Raw genomic sequence first — 19,492 nt, 5'->3', positions numbered from 1 at the left:
GTCGGCGCTTAACCAACTGAGCCACCCAGACGCCCCCAAATACCCTTTAGAGAATCACTCGGCAGAGGGTTTGCTTTCCTCTCTACTTGGCTGTTACCTGGCCCTTGGTCCAGCTGATGGAGGTAGGCTCCCAAGAGGATCCCAAGAGGATCCCTACATTTGGGCGTGAAGGTGCCATTCACTGGGATAGGGAGCCATCGGAGGGGATGAGTCTGTGGGACCCACTGGGTATGAGGTGTGTAGATCATCCACGGAGAGCCATTTGCCCCTGCTTCCACCAGGTGACACGGCACTCCCAGTCTACATCTCTGTCTTACGGATCAGGGAGTCCTCAGCATTCCCAGGTGAGGCTCGTAATGGCCATAAAGAAGAAATCTTGTTGCTAGCTTTAGAGACACTCTATGCGGAGCTCGGTTTGTGGGCTGTGCTAGCCACAACCTCAGCATGGCCTATCACTCAGAAATGTTTGGGAACCAGGTAATTTCCCAGATTCCTGGTTAGGAGGTGGGATTTTCCACCCCACAAGTCACTTCTCAGTTTTTCATTCAGCGCCTAGAAGCTCCATCCCGGCTGTCTCCATCATGGCGTTTGTGGCCCAGAGGCGAGGTCCCTGAACCTCTTGGGCAGCCTGCTGTTAGGGAATGGGGGAACAGAATAGTCTTCTACTGCCCTGCCCACCTCACTCCTCAGAAATGCCCTATGTGCTACAGGCAAGGACTTCCAGGGCTGGGGGAAGACCCTGTGGCCCCACAGGGCTGGCCTTGGCAGTAGAGTTCCCACTCAAAGAGAGAAAGTAAAGATGGCAGCTAGAGTAGGGGCTCAGTCATGAGATGAGCCCCAGGGAAGCCAACCAGCCCTCGTGGCCCTTGGCCTGGGCCAGCCCCGCTCTGAGCCCCCTCCATTCCTGGATGGCTTTCTGCTCCAGCCTCTGTTTACTTCTCTGCCACCTGGACAAGGGACTTAAGAAAGAAGGCAGGGCGGCGTCTAACTCACTCTCAGAAGGGCTTGAAGAATGTTTAACGATAGAGGAGGACTGGCTGTTCCATCCGGTGGAGTGCGGGACTCTTGATCTCAGGGTTGTAAGTTGGAGCCCAGACTGGGCAAGGAGCCTACTTAAAACAATGTTTAAGGATAAATGAGCAAATGAATGATAGTGACAGCAGCTAATACAATATACAGTTTATTAAGTCACAGATATATTTTGCAAGCATACACACATATGTCATATATACTGTATGTAGTAGATAGCTTTTAATTTTCAGAAAATGTAACCCTATGAGGTTAATGGAGAGACTCACTCAGGTGGCTCTAGTCTAAATGACTGAATTATGTAGAACACCCGTGGTCCCCCCGGAGCTAGTGTCACCTCTGTGAGATGTTTTTCCAAGTTAGTGCCCCACCCGCACAGGAGTGGGGATCCTGCGAGAGGTGGGAGGGGTTGGGGATGGGGACGCAGGCCGGGTTTGAGAGGCCTAGCCTGGGGGCAACAACAAGCCTGGTGGGAGGGGGACTCGCAAGGGAGGGGTCCGAGGAGGCTGAGAGTGCCCTAGGCTGGGAGTGGCTGGCGCTGGCGGGACAGATCCGCAGATGGGTCGGTCGGTGGAGCGGGGCTTCGGGCTGGGCCCCGCGGTGGGAGGAGGAGAGCCGGGCTGGGGATGAGGGGCCGCACGCGGCCGAGGGGGCGTGGGAGGAGGCGTGGCTGAGAGCCCCCGCCCCTCCCCGCCCATCGCCGGCCCCGCCCCGCCCCGCCACCTGCCTCCCTCCCGCCGCCGGCGCCTGGGGTTTCGCTTTCCGTCCCAGGCGCGGGAGGCTGCGGAACGCGGAGAGGTGGAGCGAGGGCGCGACGGTCCAGGACAGCCGGACTCGCCCGCGCTCGGCCGCCGCCGCCCGCACCATGGCCCCCGCCGCCGTCTGGGCCGCGCTGGCCGTCGGACTGCAGCTCTGGGGCGCGGGGCACGCTGTGCCTGTCCAGGTGGGTGACTCACGCGGCCCTTACGCCCCCCGGCTGGCGCGCACACCCCAGTCCCGGGGCGCCCTCGCCGCGCTCCCGCCGGGGCGCCGTGCCGGGGCTCGGGGCCACCCGGGCGCCGCCCTCCGCCGGCCAGACGGACGCCGCCAGCGCGCCTGGACCCCTGCGGGGCGTCCTCTCCCTCCGGTCCCCGAGGCCGGTGTGGCACACGTGCTCTCGGGCCACCCGAACTTTGGAACTTTGGTACCCGCGGCGCAGCCCGGCGCCTCCGCCCGCGCAGGCCCGGGTGTTTGGGGGCTGGCAGGCCGGCCGGCCCTGGGCTGATCCCCGCTACAGCCTGGACCCCAGCTCGGACACCCCTGCCTGCCTCCCGCGGCGGGGGGAGGGGTTCCGTACTGGGGCGCTGTCCCCACTGCGGACGCGGGCACCCTCTTCAGACTTCCTCCTCCTCTGGGCTATGGTTTTCCTCTTTCTTAGAAATACCAGGGTTGCGCGCCTGAGAGAACAGGGCCAGGTGTGCAGTAAGCGCCTAATAAGAGCACGAGAGGACCGCCGGCTGTTTCCTGAGCTCTTTGCACAGACCCCCTCCCCAGGACCGACCTGGGGTATCCGGGGACCGTTTCAGAGCCAGTTCTCTGTGGGCTCTGGGTGATGGGGAGGAGACAGTGTTTTCACCTTTTCCTGGGCTGAGCTCTGGGTGCACAGGAGGTGAGGGGGGACTTCTGGGCTGGTTATTAAAGTCAGACGGGGTCCCTTAGGGACTCCAGGAACATGAAGAAAACAGAGGCCCCAGAGAGGAAGGTCAGTACCTGCGTCCAGTAGCAAGGTAGAGTCTGCAATGGGATGGCTCATCCTTTGCCTTCTTTGGCTGTCTCCACAGTCTGGTAAGATAGAGTAACCCCATTTCACAGAGGAGGCAAACAGAGGCTCAGAGAACTTGTATTTCATGGAAGGGCATGGGGGCATGGGGACACTCTTCCTTTAAAGGGGGACATTTCTCCCTCCACATGATCCCTCCTCATGATCTTACCCTGATGGACGTGCAGTGTGCCGACTCAGGTGACTTTCTTGACCGGGACGAGGGTGGCAGGTGGCACTGGCTCATGTGGTAACGTGAAGTGATTCGCCGGCTGCGGCTAGCGGCTACTTTCGAGTCCAGTTCTTGAGGGCAGGGGCCGGAGGCTTCAGAGCAGAACTGACTCAGCAGCAGTGGGTGCCCATATGTGCCCTGGGGGGGCTGCCCCAGAGGTTGTCCTGAAAACAGAGGAGGGTCAGGAGAGAGTCCCGGATCTGAGAGCCCGAGCGCAGCATCAAGTCACAGACTCAGGCCTCAAGGGGTGTTGTCCTGCGCTGGTGAACCTGGGGTCACGGGAGGCCCTCGGGAAGGGCTTCTCTTTGGGGCACCAGGCCCGAGTCCTGGAGTAGTGTGAGGGGTCCTCCATGTCTCTCACTTCCCAGCCCTCCTGACCAACAGGTTCCCTCCCCCCGGCACTATCTCCATAGCCTCTGGGGCTGGTCTCCTGGCCCCTGCCGCCTCTCCCACTGGTCTTTCTTGGTGGCCTCACTTCTCTCTCCCTGCCTGAGAAGCCTCCTATGGCCCCCATTGGCGGAGGCAGCACTTCCTCGCAGTGTCCCAGGTTGGAGTGAGCCAAGGGTCTGGATTCTTTCTGCATCTGTACCCCACAGCCAGTGAGATGTGGTCACTGAGCTGTCTGTCCCCTTTTCATGGTACTCCCCTTGCCCTCTCCTTCAGGGCCTTTCCCACATGCCTCCCCCCTCCAGGAAAGCCTTTCCTCATTCTCCCAGTTGGCCTGGATCTTTGGCTCTTTGTTCCTCCCAAGGACAGACTCTGTTCTGCTTTTTAATCTAGTTGTGTCTTATCTACCTCGACCGATGGGAATTTTCTGGAGTGCGGGGCCTGTGGGGTCCTCTTCCTTATTAGGACCGCAGGAGCTCCTTTTTCGGAACGGAGTGCCAGGCACTGTGTGAGGCCTCCCGTACAGAACCTCACTAAGAGCTTCCTCACAGCAACTCCTGAAAGGGCCTGGTGGCTGTTTGCATTTGGAGATGTGGACGCTGAGCCCCAGAGAGGCGGTGACATTTCCTAGGATTGCGGAGCTGGGGGTGGGTCAGGGCTGTGGCGATTTGCATGTAGGTCTGCCTAATTGCAGAGCTGCTGCTGTACCCTCCCCGTGTCTGGATGCCCCCCCGCTCCCCCGCACCCGTCAGGTCCCGCGCCCTCACTGTGGACTCAGGAATGTGGGCTGTGACTCAGTGGCGTTGCTGAAGGAGCCCCCAGTAGACCCGACCTGGCTGCGGGGGTGGCTGACTCACTGCCTTTAGGCTTTTGGCTCCTTTAAAAGCCACATTTGCTGGCCGGCGTGGAATGCATCGGCCCTCCGTCCAGTCATTCCCTCATTCATTTGGCAAATAAAGGGCAGGAGAGCGGGCACTGTGAGTGAGCCCTCGGTGCCCTCTGACGGCGGTGGGCAGGGTCCCCAGCTGTCTGTCTGGATGCTTGTGGGCGGGGATGGCGTTGGGCCCACCTCCCAGTGCAAGTCTTGAGGCTGAGGGCTCACCGCTTGCCTCTTCATTACCCTGGGGGCCTGGGGCCAGCTTGAGTTGAAGAGAGAGGTTGGGGCTCCCAGACTGGCCTGGGGATGGTGGCCTCTGGTGTGGAGATGGGTGAGCAGTGTGCCTGCGGTCCCAGGATGTTCCTTTGGCCCCTGCCTGACATCCCAGAGGGGGACCTGGGTGCTGAGTGAGAGCGTGGCCTGGTGGGGGGGGGCTCCATCAGTGGGCAAGCCGGCCAGGCACTCCCAACGCGTGCCCTTCATTCATTCCCCCACACCTGCTCCAAGCCCCCACTAGTGCTGGGCTCTGGGAACGTCCAGATGCCCGTGACCCGGCTCCAGCCCTCCAGCAGCCACATCACCAATGGTCACGGACCTGGGCTCTGCCCCTACCTGCCCCCGTGACCTCGTGACCTGGGCCAAGTTGGGGAGCCTCCGTTTTCCTGTCTGTGGGCATTGAGAGTATTTCCGGCCTTGCTCTCCTTACAGAGCCGAGTGGGTATGAAAGACATTGCAGCATGGATGGCTGAGAACCTGCCTGGCATTTTTTGTCGGGTGGTGACCCTCACTGCCATCCTGGAGCCTGAGCCAGGGGCTCCTGGAGTGCCATTCCTCCCCAGGGCTGGGAGATATTTTATGGTCCTGACCATCTAGTGCTTCCTGGAGGAATAGCCAGGAAGGTTGTGTGTTGGGTGGGGAATTTTGATGCCAACCATGGTACATGTATGTTTGTGTGTTTGTGTGTATGTGTGTGTTACATCGAACGCCAGTTCTCAGTTTTACGCCACGCTGGCTGCTTCTGTGGTCCTTGAGCATGCCACACACCAACAACTACCGCAGGGCCTTTGCACTTGCCTTGCCCTTCATCCTGGAAGTTCCTCCTTTTGAGATCCCTAGTCTCATTCACTCTACTTCTTTCTGCTCAGATGAATTCTTCTCAGCCCTTCTCTGACCACCCTGCCTAAAAAAGTTCTCCCTTGCCTGACCTGCTTTGTTTTCTTATATAACACCCATCAACCTGTTCTGTTTCTTTCGCTTTCCTTGTGCCTTCCTCCTGGAATGTGAGCTCAGTAAGGGCAGGCACCTGCTCGCTGCTGGAGACTCGCAGCCTAGAAGAGGGTTTCTAGTGCTCCTGACATTGGGCCACGTAGTTGTCATGGGGCCGTCCCATGTCTTGTAGGGTGTTAAGTAGCATCCCTGGCCTGTACCCCCTTGATGCCGGTAGTAACCCCCTTTCCGTTGTGTGACAATTAAAAACCTCACCAGGTATTGCTAAATGGCCCTTGGGGAAGATATTGCCCTGGCTTAGAACAGGGCCTGGCATGTAGTAGGTGCTAAAAAATATTGAATAAATGAGCAACAACATTCCTTTGACCTTTATTATGGCCCTGTTTTATGAATAAGACAGAAGAGTGAAAAGCCAGGGGTGGCAGGGCTGGGGTCCAGTGTGTCACCCTCTGGCTGGGATGTTTCTCTGGGCTCCTGTTCATGTTGTGCTTGGGTCCTCTGAGCCTAGGGGTGCTCTCCCTAAAGTGCTCCCTCCACTCCTGTACTTCCCCACCCGAGCCCGTGACGGGGCCACCCACTGGCAATGACTCAGGGCCCCGGTAGGCATGTGACCTGCCCAGAAGCAGGCAGGGAGGGAAGCTGGGGGTTAGGGAGGAGTGGGGGTGCCACCAGGGGAACGGGAACAGAGTAGAGATGTTGCCTCTCCCAGTTCCGGATGCACTGACGGGCCAGGGGGAAGCAGTATTGATGACCTAGGGGAAGGGCCCAGGCCTCAGAACCAGGCAGACCTCAGCTCAGATCCTTACTCTCCTGTTTACAGGCCGTGTCATTCTGTCTCTGGGAGTCTCTGTGTTCCCCTCTGTAAATCGAGGAACAACCCCTACCTCCGTGGCTGGCGGTCAGGGCTGAAAGTGATCCACGGGCCACAGGGCTCCCGAGTGGCTCCCGAGCATCTGTGGTTGTGCGGGGTCTGACCTGACTCTGGGTGGAGGGGCAGTGCTCCGGCTACGGCAGGGACCACCGTGGAGTGTCTGAGCCGTGGGGCCCCAGGGTGTGGGGGATAGACCTCCAGCTGCCCAGAGCTTCTGCCCAGCGTCCCTGAGTGCAGCTCAGTCTGCCTGCCTTTTCCTGTCTTTCCTACCCCAGTGCTCCTTGCTGGGCCTCTCATAGCACTTGTCCAACTGCCTGGCCTTGACCGTAGCATGTGGCCATGCCCGGGGGGGGGGGGGGGGGCGGTCAAGGAATCTCAACCCTACTCTGTCCATGAGTTACAGGTGCTCTGTGTCCCTTGAGGGTGAGCTGGGGTCACATTTGGTGCAGTACAGAGGTATCTAATGGTCTGGCTGTGAAGGGGATGTCCTGGCCATGAAGGGGTTGTCCTGGCCTCAGCTTTCCTGTCTGCAAGATGGGCCTTTCAGGCTATCTCTAAGACCTCTTCCATTTCTAACCTCTGTGATCCGGAAGGGAGGATCCCCTGAGGCCATGCCGTCCGTTTTCCAGCCCCCAAGGGACTGCTGAGACAGCAAGGCCCTGAGGAGGGAGCGCTGGCCTGGGTGTCCGGAGAGCAGAACTCCCCGGCTTGCTGTGTGACCTCGCTCGGGTTACTTAGGTTCTCTGGGGCTCAGCATCCCCATCCATCAAACCTCGCACCCCTGATCCCAACGGGGTCTTTGGAATGCTGGGGAGGCGCCAGCTTTGCACAGGGCTGCCAAAGCCTGCAGACCGAGGCGGGAGGGGTTCCAGAAGTTTTCCCAGGAAGGTTCTTATCGTGGCTTCCCAGACCGTCTTCCTGCAGACCTCAATCCCGCTTGCTGTGCCTGGAATCTTTCCTCGGCTCAGGCACGGCGGGCGTCAAGAATTCCGGGCTGCCCGTCAGCTTGCTCCCAAGACAAGACGCGGAACCTTCAGGCGGAACAGGATTCGCGGGTTTCCTGCCTCCCTGCCCCTTGGTAAAGTTCAGCAGCCAGCCCTGTTGGGGCCCCAGACTGTGGGTGAGGCAGTGCTGTGGGCATCCACTGCGGCGCCTGCTGTCTGCGAACCCACAGGTTCAAGGAAGCCTGGGTGGGGACGGACGGTTTCCTCAAAGAACCCCTTTGTCCCCTGACGTGGGCATAGGCCCTCCCTGCTGGTTCTGAGTCCTGCCAGCCCCTTCACAGCCCAGGGCTGTGGGCCCCTGTCCCCCTCTGCTGGGCTGTCGACTGTGGGGCCAGGACGCCGAACCCCACCCCTGTGGGGCCTGCGGTCATTTTCCACCATGGCGTGTTGTGAGGTCACGGGATGGGGGCAGTGACGTCACTGTGGTTTGGGGTTCTCGGGTTGCGCACCTAGTCGGAGGAAGTGTCTGTTTACCGACTGGGGTTCCGAAGAGCAGGTTTCCTTCTGCCCCAAATGTGAGCAGTGCTGGGGGAGCGGGGCTGGGGGGCAGCTGCGCAGGAGGCCCCAGGCCGCCGCTGTGGTCTTGCCTTCATCCTGCGTGACACCGTCCTGCCCCTCTGAGCCTCTGCGTCATCTTTGCAGAGGGGGAGGGCCATGTCTCTGGTGTCCCCTGGGCAGGTTTATGATCACTAGATGGTTGGTTCACTTTCTAGAACAGAAAGGCCCATCGGCCCGCTCTTACACACCGCGTGAGGTATGTGGGCACGGAGGGAGCCTGCGGGACCTACCTCCCAGGCCCCGGGGGGCCGCCGCCCTCCCCACTTTGGTAGCAGACGCCGGGGTGGGCACACGTGGGCGAGATGGGCAGCGTGGAGTGTGCACTGACTTCAGGGGGCACAGGCTGGGTCTGTCTTTGGAGCACCGGGACCTCAAGGGGCCAGAGACAGCATAGAAATCCCCAGGGGCTTTTGTTTGTTTGTTGCTGTCCAGACAGTGGCCTACCCTCTGTTTCACTCTGAGCTTGGCCTTGAGTGGGTATGGCGGTCGTGGCCACGGACCTAGGGAACTGAGTGGGCCTGGCCGGGGGTGGGGAGAGCGGAGTGGGGAGGGATTTGGGGACAGGCAGGCTGTGTGCTGGTATCTTCTGGGGTGTCCGTGGGAGGCCCTGCCAAACACCCATCAGGACAGATGCCAGAGGCTGCAGAGGGACTGGAGTGTGAGCTGGGAGCTGGGGGTCTGGTCCTGCCTCGGCCTCCTGCTCTGGAAGGCTTGGCCGGGTTCCTTCTCACTGAGCCTCAGCTGCCCAGGCTGGGAATTGAGAACAGCAAGGACCTCGCACACCCCTGCCTCTGTGTCTTTTGGCCCCAAGTGTTAGGCTGGGGGAGGTGGTGCAGGGGTGGGCGTGGCGTGCAGGTCTGGCCCCCATGCGGCCCCACTCAGAAGGCCCCGGTCTGGACTTGACAGTGACTTTCCTGGGAGGGGCTCCCAGCACTTTACTTTAGTTCACAGGATCTGCCCCCTCCTTCCCCCCACCCCGCATCCTGGGCCCCCGGCTGTCCTTCCTCCTGCTGACCCATCAGGGCCTTCTGTCTGCCACTCGCAGAGACTCCGGGTGGGGCTTATTCCTGGCGAGCTTGTTACCTGCTGCTTCTCCTCCTGCCCCTTCCTGTCCGGCGTTCCCGGGGGTCCGGAGCCCCCTCCCTCCCCTCACAGCACGACTCCCTCCCTGTCCTCCCAGCCATCGCCCCCCTGCACCCCAGATGGCTTCACCGTCTTCAAGGCCTGGCCCTTTGGTCACTGCCCTCATCTTTTCTCGTCACTTTCCTGGCTCCGCCCACACATCCTGTCCTCTTCCGGGTCCTCCTTCTGTGGTGACCCCACAGGGATGCCTCTAAAAGCTGAGCCCCGAGGGTGGGCAGGATGGGGATGAGTGGGCACCAGATGGGGATGGTGTGGAGGGAGGCATGGAGGGGACAGTAGCTGGACTAGTGCTGCGGGAGCGAAAGCCTCATGAGGAGAAGGGATGGCCCATGAGGCTGTCAGCTGTTTGGGCCCCTTAATGCGAGTAGTAAAAAATGTAAAGTGGGAGCACCTGTGATTTGGGGAATGTTTACTAAACACCTTACATGTCTCTCTTTTTTAAGATTTTATTCATTTATTTGAAAGAGCATGAGGCAGGGGGAGCGGCAAGCAGAGGGAGACGCAGGCTCCCTGCTTGGGGAGCCTGATGTGGGGCTCGATCCCAGGACCTTGAGATCATGACCTGAGCCAAAGGCAGATGCTTCATCGACTGAGCCACCCGGGCGCCCAGCACTTGACTTGTCTTATTTCACTCACTCCTCACAGTAGCCCCCTGAAGTGTACACTGTCTGAAAAGATTGACATTTATTGACCTCATTTCTTGAACAAAAATACTCTCATGCTAATAAGGGGCAAGTCTGAATTCAAAGCCGGGCAGCTTCACTCCAGAGTTCCTATTTTGGCACCGTGCTCACCTCATATCAGGGGTTGAGGCAATGGGGAGCTACTGATAGTTTTAGAGCAAGGGAGTGACTAGAGCAGAGAGTGTAGTCAGAAGATCACTCTGGCCTTGGTGGGCGAGCCGGGTGAGGTGGAGACTGTATAATAGTTGAAGCCAGAGTCGCACCAGAATAGGAAGCAAGGATTGAAGGCTTCAGGTAGGGAAAAGAGCCTTTGGACTAGACCCAAGACCTAGTGTGGGACAGAGATACTCAGGAGGGAGAGGAGTTGTCTCTCTCCATTCCATCCTGAAACACAAGGCACGTCTGCCTTCAGCCCTGCCCCAGCCAGAGCCCGGCGATTCTGGTCATGGTCAGCCTCATGCATTCCTGGAGCTGTCACTGGGAGCCACAGGGTGACCCTGGCCTTGGTCGCCTGGGCTCCTGCTGGGGTGCTCTGAGACTGGGCAGGCTGGCCCACTCATCCCAGGTGTGGTGTGAGATGCGATATGCCCCCAGCTGGCAGCCGGGCAGGACTTCTTGGGGGGGTCCTCACTCTGTTGCCAGGGTCCTGGGGGACCCTGAGCTCCTCTCTGATTTTCCCTTTTCCCCCTCGGCAAGGTGGGGAAAAAAGTGTCTCTGCCGCTTCCCACTGGGGCTGGGGGAGTGCAGTGAACCAAGGGCGGGGGCTGACATCCGGGGGTGGGGGGCGTGCTTCACGGGGCCAGGCAAGGGTCTCCTGCCTGCCCTGAGCCCTGAGTCCTCACAGCCCCCTGGGGAGAGGGACCATCACTACCCCCATTTTATAGGCAAGGCAGCTGAGGCACAGAGGTTCAGTCCTGTGCCCAGGCTCGCAGCTCACTGGAGGCAGAGCCAAGATTCCACCCCAGGTGGTCGGGCTCCAGAGGAAACCACCACCCGGATGTAACGGTGGTCGCCGTGGCTCTGAGGGACCTTATCTGAAAATTGGTCTCCCCCAACTAGGGACACACCTTTCCCTCTCTCAGAGCCATTTCCTGCCACATTCTCATGCTGACTCCAACTCATTTCAACTAACTGGAAACGAAGACTTTTGCTTCTGTTAAACAGTTCAGCATCTATTAGGCACCTACTGTGTCCTATGCCCCGGGCCTGGAGCAATGAGTAATAAAAACCCAGCAAGTAACACTTGGCTCTTACTGCCGTTGAATCATAACGGCCCTATGTGGTGGAGACTGTGTTTGTCCCCATTTTGTAGACAACAGATCCGAGGCTGCAGAATGGCAGAGCTGGGACTAAAACCCGGGTGTCTGGCTCACAGCTCCTACTACCGTGTGTAGAGAGGGGCTTGGAGTCTGTCTTGGAGGGGGAGACACTGCAGAATGGACAATGAACCAAACAATGGTCTAGACGGGCACTATAGAGATCTTCCCAGCTTGTGCCTGGGGCCTTCAGGAGGGACCTCCAGCCCCATCTGGGAGTTTGGGGAAGGTCTCCCTCGGTTGACAGTGGAGAGGACTCTTTTTTTTTTTTTTAATATTTTATTTTATTTATTTGACAGAGAGAGCGATCACAAATAGGCAGAGAGGCAGGCAGAGAGAGAGAGGTGGGGGGAAGCAGGCTCCCCGCTGAGCAGAGAGCCTGATGCGGGGCTTGATCTCAGGACCCTGAGACCATGAGATCATGACCTGAGCCGAAGGCAAAGGCCCAACCCACTGAGCCACCCAGGCGCTCCTGGAGAGGACTCTTGAAAGAAGTGGGGAGTTAGCCAGGGGTGTGGGGAAGGGGGTGGGGGGGTCCGGATGTTCGGGCGAGGAAACGGCAGGAGTGAAGGGAAGGCATGGGAAGAGCGGGAAAGAACCAGATGCCGCCCTGTCTGGGAGGCCATGGCGGGGATGCTCAGGTCCCAAGCTGGGGGCATTGAGCTTGGGCCCAGGGCAGTGGAGCCGATGGTTTTCAATGGGCTGGCTTGGCTATAGGAAGGTGGTGTGGGGTCCATCTGACAGGCCTGGGGACCCAGAGGGAGGGAGCTGTAGCTGGCAGGGGAGGCAGGAGCCAGGTATGTGGACGGGGGGCCACGCCGTGGTGTGTATGGGGCTGCAGGGATGGGAAGGGGCTTCCTCTGCTGCGGGGTGCTTGGGGGTGGGGACCACACCCTGCTAGATTCGAGCCCTGGTGCTCCGTACAAAGCCTGGTCCCCTAGCCGGATACCAGCCCAGGCTTCCTGTCTGCCCCGGGCTCACTTCGGAAGCGACATCACAGGCAGGAGACATAGAGTGGGAAGTGTCACCCCAGGCCGCCGCCTGTGATGTGGTCCCTCTCTCCATGACGGCAGACAGCAGCGAGCCTCTGCTGCCCCAGCAGTGCTGCAGGCTTGGCCTGGCCTCATGTGGCTGTCCCTCCTCAGCGCCCCCCACAGTCCCTGGGTCTCCCGCAAACCCCCCACTATGGAGCCGTAGACAGCTCTGCCACCCACCACCTCCCACAGTATCACAGGGCCCCAGGGGGCTGCCATGCAAATGATGGGGTTTCTCTATTGCTTGAAGATGGTTTCCACCCATGGAGGGGTCCCTCCGCGCCGCTGCAGCCTCTGCACCTGGGACCCCAAAGACCCTTCTGGGAGAGTCACTGTATCTTCCCTCCTTGCTCGCTGAGTGTTCTCAGAGGGGTCACTGTCCCTCTCGGGGCCCCTCTTCTATAAGATGGAGGAGTGAGACAAGGCCACGGGGTATGAAACTGTCCAAGGCCACGGGGAAGCAGACGTGGCTGTGACGAGCTTCTGTCTCTTTAGGGATGGCTTCATCCCTAAAATGGGGTAATAGTGACCTCCTTGCGCTGGTGCAGGAACAAAGGAGAGAATGCGTGCAGAGCGCGGTGCTGTGTGTAGACAGTAGGCGTCTCTCCTGGGTCTGCATGGTCTCCCTGTCTTTCCGGCTCTGTGCAAAGGGTAGGTGTGAGAAGCACGTGCCACTCCCCACAGCCCGAAGCCTCTCCCTGGGTCCCCTGCCCATCTTCTCCCCTTCTGGCCCTCTCCCCACACGCAGGAGTGCTCCCAGGGGGGCCGGGGCTGTGACCCCTTCCCAACAATACAGGCATCTAAGCTGGCAGGGGGAGGGTCTCCAGAAAATTCCAAAGCCTCCAAGTCCTCAAAGATGTTGTGCTCACGGTGGCGGGAAGAGCAGGAGGCTCGGTGCAGAGTGCTCTGGGAGGACCCTGCCTGGTGGCAGCTGCTTCTCCTTCCCTGGGCCTGCCCTGCTTTGCCTTCCTCTCTCTCACTGTCTATTTATAAATAGGAGGAGGGACGGAGGGCCGCCACCTTGGGGCACATACAGGGCTAGGGCTGTGCTCCAGGAGCGGGAAAGACAGGAAGTCAGCTGGGGCAGGGTTGCCCAATTCCCCCGGAGTGCGCTGACTCAGACTCCAGAGTCAGGCTCTCGAGGCCGCCCCGCCTCTGCCGGCCTATGGTCCCGGTGCGGTGTCCACCTTGAACTCCCCGAGGCTCCTCCAGGAGGGAGTGAGTGGGGAGGGAGGAGGTCAGGAGGGGAGGGGGACACGGGCAGAAAGAGGAACTTCTGACTCCTCAGGTTGACTCTCTGGCCATAGCTTTGGCCCCAGCAGGCCTCCGAGGCTCACTTGCTTTCGGGAACCCACCGCCATATTACTGTCCCTTGTCCTGGACACAGTGTCCCTGGGTTTTGGCCGCTCACCCAGGCTCTTCATCTTGGGGTCTCGTCACCCCTGCAGGTGTTCCCCTGGAGCGAAGCCCCTTTGAGACCGCCTGAGGCAACTACCCCAGGAAGCTCGCCTCTGGCCTGTGGGATACCCCTCACCCCCCGCCCCAACAAGGCCTCCACCCCACTGTCATGGCAGCCGGTCTTCTGCGGTCTCCTGACTTGAGCTCCTCGAAGAGTAGGCCTGGGGTTAGCCCGTGGGCGGCCCTGTAACTCCAGTGGTCACAGGTCAGTCTCCCCACACTTGACCTCAAGGTGGGAGGGAACCACCTCCTTCCCAAGGCCCACATGAGCCATCCTACTTCTCATGGGTCCCCGGCAACTTGCTGCCCACCTTGTCCTCGCCTTGTCCATGTTTAGCTGAAGCCAAGCAGAAGGTCCCGGTTCGAACATTCTGTCTGACAGGGGTCTACAGCTCACAGCCTTTGCAGACCCTGAGAGCACCGCCGGGTGGGGGTTCCCCTGGGAGCTGGGCAGCAGGTGATGGACCCATGATCAGACCATGCCTTTGTTCCTACAACAACCCCTGGAGGAAGCAGGGCAAGCCCATGTGTCACCATTTTACAGGTGACAGTGTTGAGGCTCAGAGGCGGTAAGTGACACCCACAAGTCACCCAGGACCAGCACGTGCACCCAGACGCTCTAGCTCTCCTCCCGTGATGCCAGGTTCTGTGTCTTGGGTTCCTCTCCTCCCCGAGGCCCCCTGCACAGGCTGCCCTCACCCTGGGGGAGGGAGTGAGGGGTGGAGGTGGGGGCCTACCAGCCCCTCGCAGCACCCACTTTCAGCCTGGCCTCCCACCCCCGCACTCCCTCCCGGCTCGTTCAGTCTTTCCACCTCGCACGTGGGCAGGCCACCCACTCACCCGCCCAGCCCTCTGAGGTCTGCCGAGGGGCCTGAGCTTTCTGACACCCGTCATTAAGAAGCCAGAGCTGGAAAGGGCTCAGAGCGCCGAGGAGGCCCACAGCGCCATTTTCCAGATCAGGAAACTGAGGCACAGAGAAGCCAGTTACTGCCCTCCGAAGGCGGGGTGCCTGAGTAGGACAGGGAGGACCTCTGGATGGGCCCAGGGGTGTTGGAGTCCAGTCTCCCTGGGAGCAGGGGGAGGAGATGAAGACACCAGTTTCATGCCAGGGAGGAAACAGGGCTGGAGACAGGAGACCGTCTGAGGCAGAGTTTCCATCTGTGACTTCAGAGTACGAACGGCGCTGACCTCACAGAGCTGGGACGAGATTGGAGAGAGGCGGCGGGGCGTGCAACCAGCTCTGCACGATGCTTGGCTCGGAGTGAGCTTGGGAGGAGGCGCTGCCCCCGTGTCTGTGTCCTGCGCCCGTGTCTGTGTCCTGCGCCCGCGTCTGTGTCCTGCGCCCGTGTCTGTGTCCTGCGCCCGTGTCTGTGTCCTGCGCCTGCGTCTGTGTCCTGCGCCCGTGTTTGTGTCCTGCGCCCGCACCCTGGCTAGCTGCCTGGCCTCCTCCTGGCCTCCTCCTGGCTGGGCCTGTGACACACCACACCCGTCCTCCCCGTGCCTTCTGGCCCAGGCGAGGTGGAGACTGGGATAGGGTCACTGCAGTAATGCAGCTCCTGGAACGAGGGCGTCTCCTACGTCTGTGGAATGAATGAACGTTTCCCCTTTTGTCCCTGACTTTCTCCACCATTCAGTGGGAGGTTGCTGTGGTGTCTGAGGCCCCTGCAGGCCCCCAGCGGCTACACCTCCTTCCTGCCCCCACTTCTCGGCCCCGACCTCCTTTTCCTGGGCTCCCATGCATCCTTCCAGCGCTTGGCAAAGCTGAGACTAAGGACGGATCCTCTCGGGAGCCCCGTGACACAGGCAGTTCTAGGAGGAGCCAGGTGTCAGGTGGCCGCTGCCCCTGCCTGCTGCAGAGGTTCCTGTTGTGGGGGGTTCCCCTTGGAAATCAAGTCAGGGCTGAGGTCAGAGGATGGTGGCCTGAGGCGAGAGGGGTCCCCCCGCACTGGGGTGTGTAGGAAAGAGAGCCCGAGTGACAGACAAAAACTGCGCACCCCTGTGAGCTGGGGCCCTGGTCCCCGCACGGCACGGAGGCAGATGAACGGGGGCCAAGGGCGCTGCAGTAACCCGGGGATGAGGAGCTGGCGCCTTCAGTTGTCCTGAGGAGGGGATGAGGACTTCTCCAGTGGGACCAGTACAAGAGTCACACCCCAAGTCCACCCCACCCTTCTTGGATGACCTCAGACAAATGACTTGATCTCGGTCCGCTGTGAGATGGGCATGCGCCCCCAGCATTTTGGGGGCAGAGGTAGGGAGTGGGTGCTTGGCGCACAGTAGGTGCTTGGCACAAAGTAGGTGCTTGACGAAGATCCTGTTGCTTTCCTGCCTCCTCCAAAGGCCAGAGCTGAGAGCCTGGAGGACTGATGGAGGCCACATGGTGGGAGGGAGTGCTGAGTTTTGGGGGCTCCTGGGGTCCCAAGTCTGTGTCAAGGGGGAGGGGAAGCTTGGGCCACATGATCTGGGGACCCCCCATAGGAAGGGAGGCAGGAGAGGATGAGCAAGGAGTGGTGTGCTTCACCTCTTGTCACCTCCCCTCTAGGCACTTCCCCTCTGGGCGGCTGGGAGGGTCCGAGGGGAGACCCCGTGCGGCCATGCATCTGGCGCCTTGTACAGTTGGTCCTGGGAGATGGCAGGTGCTCAGTCCGCCCTGTCCGGGCGGGGGGGGGCATGTTGAGCAGAGGAAAGGCAGCTGCAACCCTGATGTGAGGGTGGACGAGGGGGGCCCTGATGGCCTCCTTGCGCATGGTCCTCTGTAAGCCTGCCACCAGCTAGGCCTGGGAATGGCCTAGAACTTTTGGGAGACCAGGGAGGTGGCTTTGCTTCTTTTCGTCTCTATTCCACACAATCAGGGGTGCCTCATAACACTGTGTGTTAGATAGGCCCTCCCTCCCTCATCTCCCTGGGCTCCCTCCCCTTCCACCCTCCTCCCCTCCTTCCCCACCCCTCTCCTCCCTCCCCTAACTCCCTACCTCCCTCCTTCCTTTCATCTAGTTTCCTTTCTGCCCCTTATTTACTATCCCATCCGTCCATTCTCCCATCCACCCATCCATCCATCTTCTCTCCAGTCCCCCGTCCTCACACGGGGTCACGGATTGCCCCTCCCCTCCACCGTTAAAGGAGTGGTTAAGCGTCATCAGTGATTTTCAGATTTTCACCTGGGAACCTTGCATTTTGGAAGATTGTGTTTGCTAAACTGCTGAGTAAATTAGGTTCTATCCAACTTATTTCCTCATTTTAAAATGTCAGTCAGAGCTCCCCTGTGGGTGGGTGATATGTGGGTCTGAGCCTCCCCAACAGCAGCCAGAGGATCCGAAGCTTCCATAGCCCTGCGTTCCCCAGAGCCCGTTTGCCCCATTCTGGGGACATCCGGAGACCCCTGGCCCATGGGGCTCCGAAGGTGGCCTGAGGCCGGCTCCTGGGGCCATGGGCCAGCAGGGCCTCTGCTCTGGGGAGCTCCACAGTAGAGGGAGTGAGTGACCTTTTGTCCCACTCTGCAGAGGGGCTTTCTGTTCCTCATTGTTGAGCCATGACAAGGCTGTGGCTGGTGGTTTTTTTTCTCCTGTCGGAGAGGATAAACAAGCCTGGAGATTGCTCAAGGGAGGGCTGACCCCCCCTGCCCACTGCCGGCCCCTGGGCTCTGGGATCACACAGAGCAGCAGGAGGAAGTATAGGGAAGGGCGTTCATAATGAGATAGTGACTGGAAAAGGCCCTGGAGGGGAGACCTCTGGGCAGTGGCCTGGGGGGGCTGTGTGAGGGGGGCAGACTGTGGGGGTCCTGCTGCCTGCCTTTGTCCAGGAACCCTTGGCCTGTGGGTGGATAGAGAACATGGACTTGGCCAGGGCAGGGCCCTTTCCCATCAGGCCTTTTGGACCCTGACAGGAAATCCTCTCCCCACCCCGGCCAGGGCAGGCCTTCCAGGACTGCACCCCAGGAGCTGCTCTGAGGGTGAGGGTTTCTCTCTGCCCGTTGGAGCTGTACCGGCCCAGTATTTATCGGCCCCACGCGAGTGAGGGGCCTCCCTAGGTACTGCCCAGGGTCCGGTGGCGATGAAGCCCACGGCGTGATGGGTCAGGTGGCCTGTAAGGGGTCTGCAAGAGAAGGAGGTAGAGCCCTCCCTGCTCTCTGGGGACAGGCAGCTGCCTCTGAGGTGCTCAGCTGGAGGGAGAGACACAGCCCCTTCCCTTCGGGAAGCCGCATAGCCGCAGCCTGCAGGGAAGCCCATCTTGGGGGGCTGCGGGGGACAGTCAGGCCCCCCGCTGCAGTTGGTGTGTGGTTGAATCATGTGTAGAAAGGGGGCTGCAGAAGGTATGATTTCTCGGGCTCAGGGGCTCCCCTGGCCTTTGGTCTCTGGGTCTCCTGTCTGTACCCCCCCTGCCCCCTGCAGGTCATCTCGCTCCATGCCTGGGTGCCAGGGTGTCGGGTGTGTTCAGCAGTGAGGCATCAGAATCACTTGGGGGTGGAGGCTCTTTTTCTTCCTTTCTTCCTATAGTGGAACAGCTTCTGGGCCCAATCCCTGAGCTTCTGCCCCATCTGTTGGGGTGCAGGTCATTAGGAACATGGTTGGCCCAGGTGTTTCAGACTCTGACAGTGAGCCTCACCCCAAACCGTGAGGAGCCCTGATAAGGGACCTTGCTTCCTTCCCCTTTTGTCCAGCCGGCTCTAGGACCAAATGGGGAAGGAAGAAGGACTGGGATTGTGTGTGTGTGTGTGTGTGTGTGCGCCACGGGCGTGCAATCTTGTAGTCCCGGTGGGAATGGAGGTTACATTTTTAGGCTCTGTGTTGTGCAGAATGGTTCCCACTTCCCTTGCGAGCCCCCTGTGTCTTTCCCAGCCTCACTGGAGGGGGTTTGGCCCTGGCTCTGGGATGGAGGGTGGGCCGCAGGGCCAGGCCAGTGTGGCCTGGGGCGGGATTGGACCCCTTGCAGAATGACCTTGTAATGAAGCCCACTGCTTAGGGTAGTGAGCCCTGAACACCTACTATGTGCCAGGTTTCGGGGTAATAACCAAGCTACGCCCAACCCGCAGGCTCAGAGGACACCCAGCTAGTGGGGGCATAGCCCTGGGTGACAGGAGCCCTGGAGGAGGAGGCTGGGATTCTGGGTCTGAGTGATGATTCAGGGTGGGGTGTGGGCTGGGGAGCCTTCAAGGGGGGCTGCCGGCAGAAGAGATACACGGAATTTTGTCCGAGGAAACGTGAAGCTGTTCCGGGTGGAGGAGGCCGTTTGGGCCAAGGCGTGCGGGCAGGAAGAGACACAGATTGCTGTGTCACAGGGATCCCCCACCCTGGGGGTCATCTCCGCATGCCCCAAGACTTCCAGCCATTGGCCCCAAGCCATGGGTGGTCAGGGTGGGTGTGGCAGTCCCTGCCAGCCCGCTCGCCCTCCCTGCAGGGCCCGGCACAGGCTCTGGCAGGCATGACTCCCGGGGTGGGGGGGTGTCTGTGGGGCACGAACTGTACACAGTGTCGGTCCCTCAGGGAGGCCGGGCCCCTTCCTGGGCAGCATGGGCGGCTGGGTGCTGGACGCCTTCCTGCTACAAGGGGACCCGAGGGGCATGCAGTGGCATCCACTGCCTAGAGCACCTGGAGCGCTTGGGTCAGCACCTGGCGCTCTCGTAAGTGCTCAAGGCATGGTCGCTGTCGCCATTGCTGTCATCGACCAGCGTTCATCTGCGGAGCCCGACTCTGTGTGGGCCCCATGTCGGGGTCTAGAGGGGATGAGGCCGTTGTTTCTGCTCTTGCGTCACAGTTGTTTGTGGTGCATGCGTGTATGTGTGTACACGTGCATGTACGTGTGCACACGCACCCCCCACCCCACTTCAGCATAATGAGCTGATTGTCCGAAGGGGCCATATCCGGTGTTCAGAGAGAGCCCA

General features: G+C 60.2%; 1 protein-coding gene across 2 annotated transcripts in view; it reads left to right on the top strand.

Annotated features, from left to right (window-relative positions):
• Positions 1–1,878: 1,878 nt before the first annotated feature.
• LOC111154868 (TNF receptor superfamily member 1B) overlaps positions 1,879–19,492 on the top strand; it is a 33,708-nt gene continuing 16,094 nt past the window's right edge. Inside the window, exon 1 of one of the 2 annotated variants that reach the window (XM_022514803.1) lies at positions 1,879–1,972. In XM_022514803.1, the coding sequence (XP_022370511.1) occupies positions 1,895–1,972 (78 nt within the window). In that variant the 5' untranslated portion in view covers positions 1,879–1,894. The remainder of the gene's footprint in view (positions 1,973–19,492) is intronic. The other variant, XM_022514802.1, reaches the window with a different exon arrangement.

This window comes from Enhydra lutris, unplaced genomic scaffold (genome assembly GCF_002288905.1).
Source record: "Enhydra lutris kenyoni isolate GAN:26980312 unplaced genomic scaffold, ASM228890v2 scaffoldscaffold38, whole genome shotgun sequence".
Classification (NCBI taxonomy): domain Eukaryota; kingdom Metazoa; phylum Chordata; class Mammalia; order Carnivora; family Mustelidae; genus Enhydra; species Enhydra lutris.
This window is presented reverse-complemented; position numbering and strand designations above follow the sequence as displayed.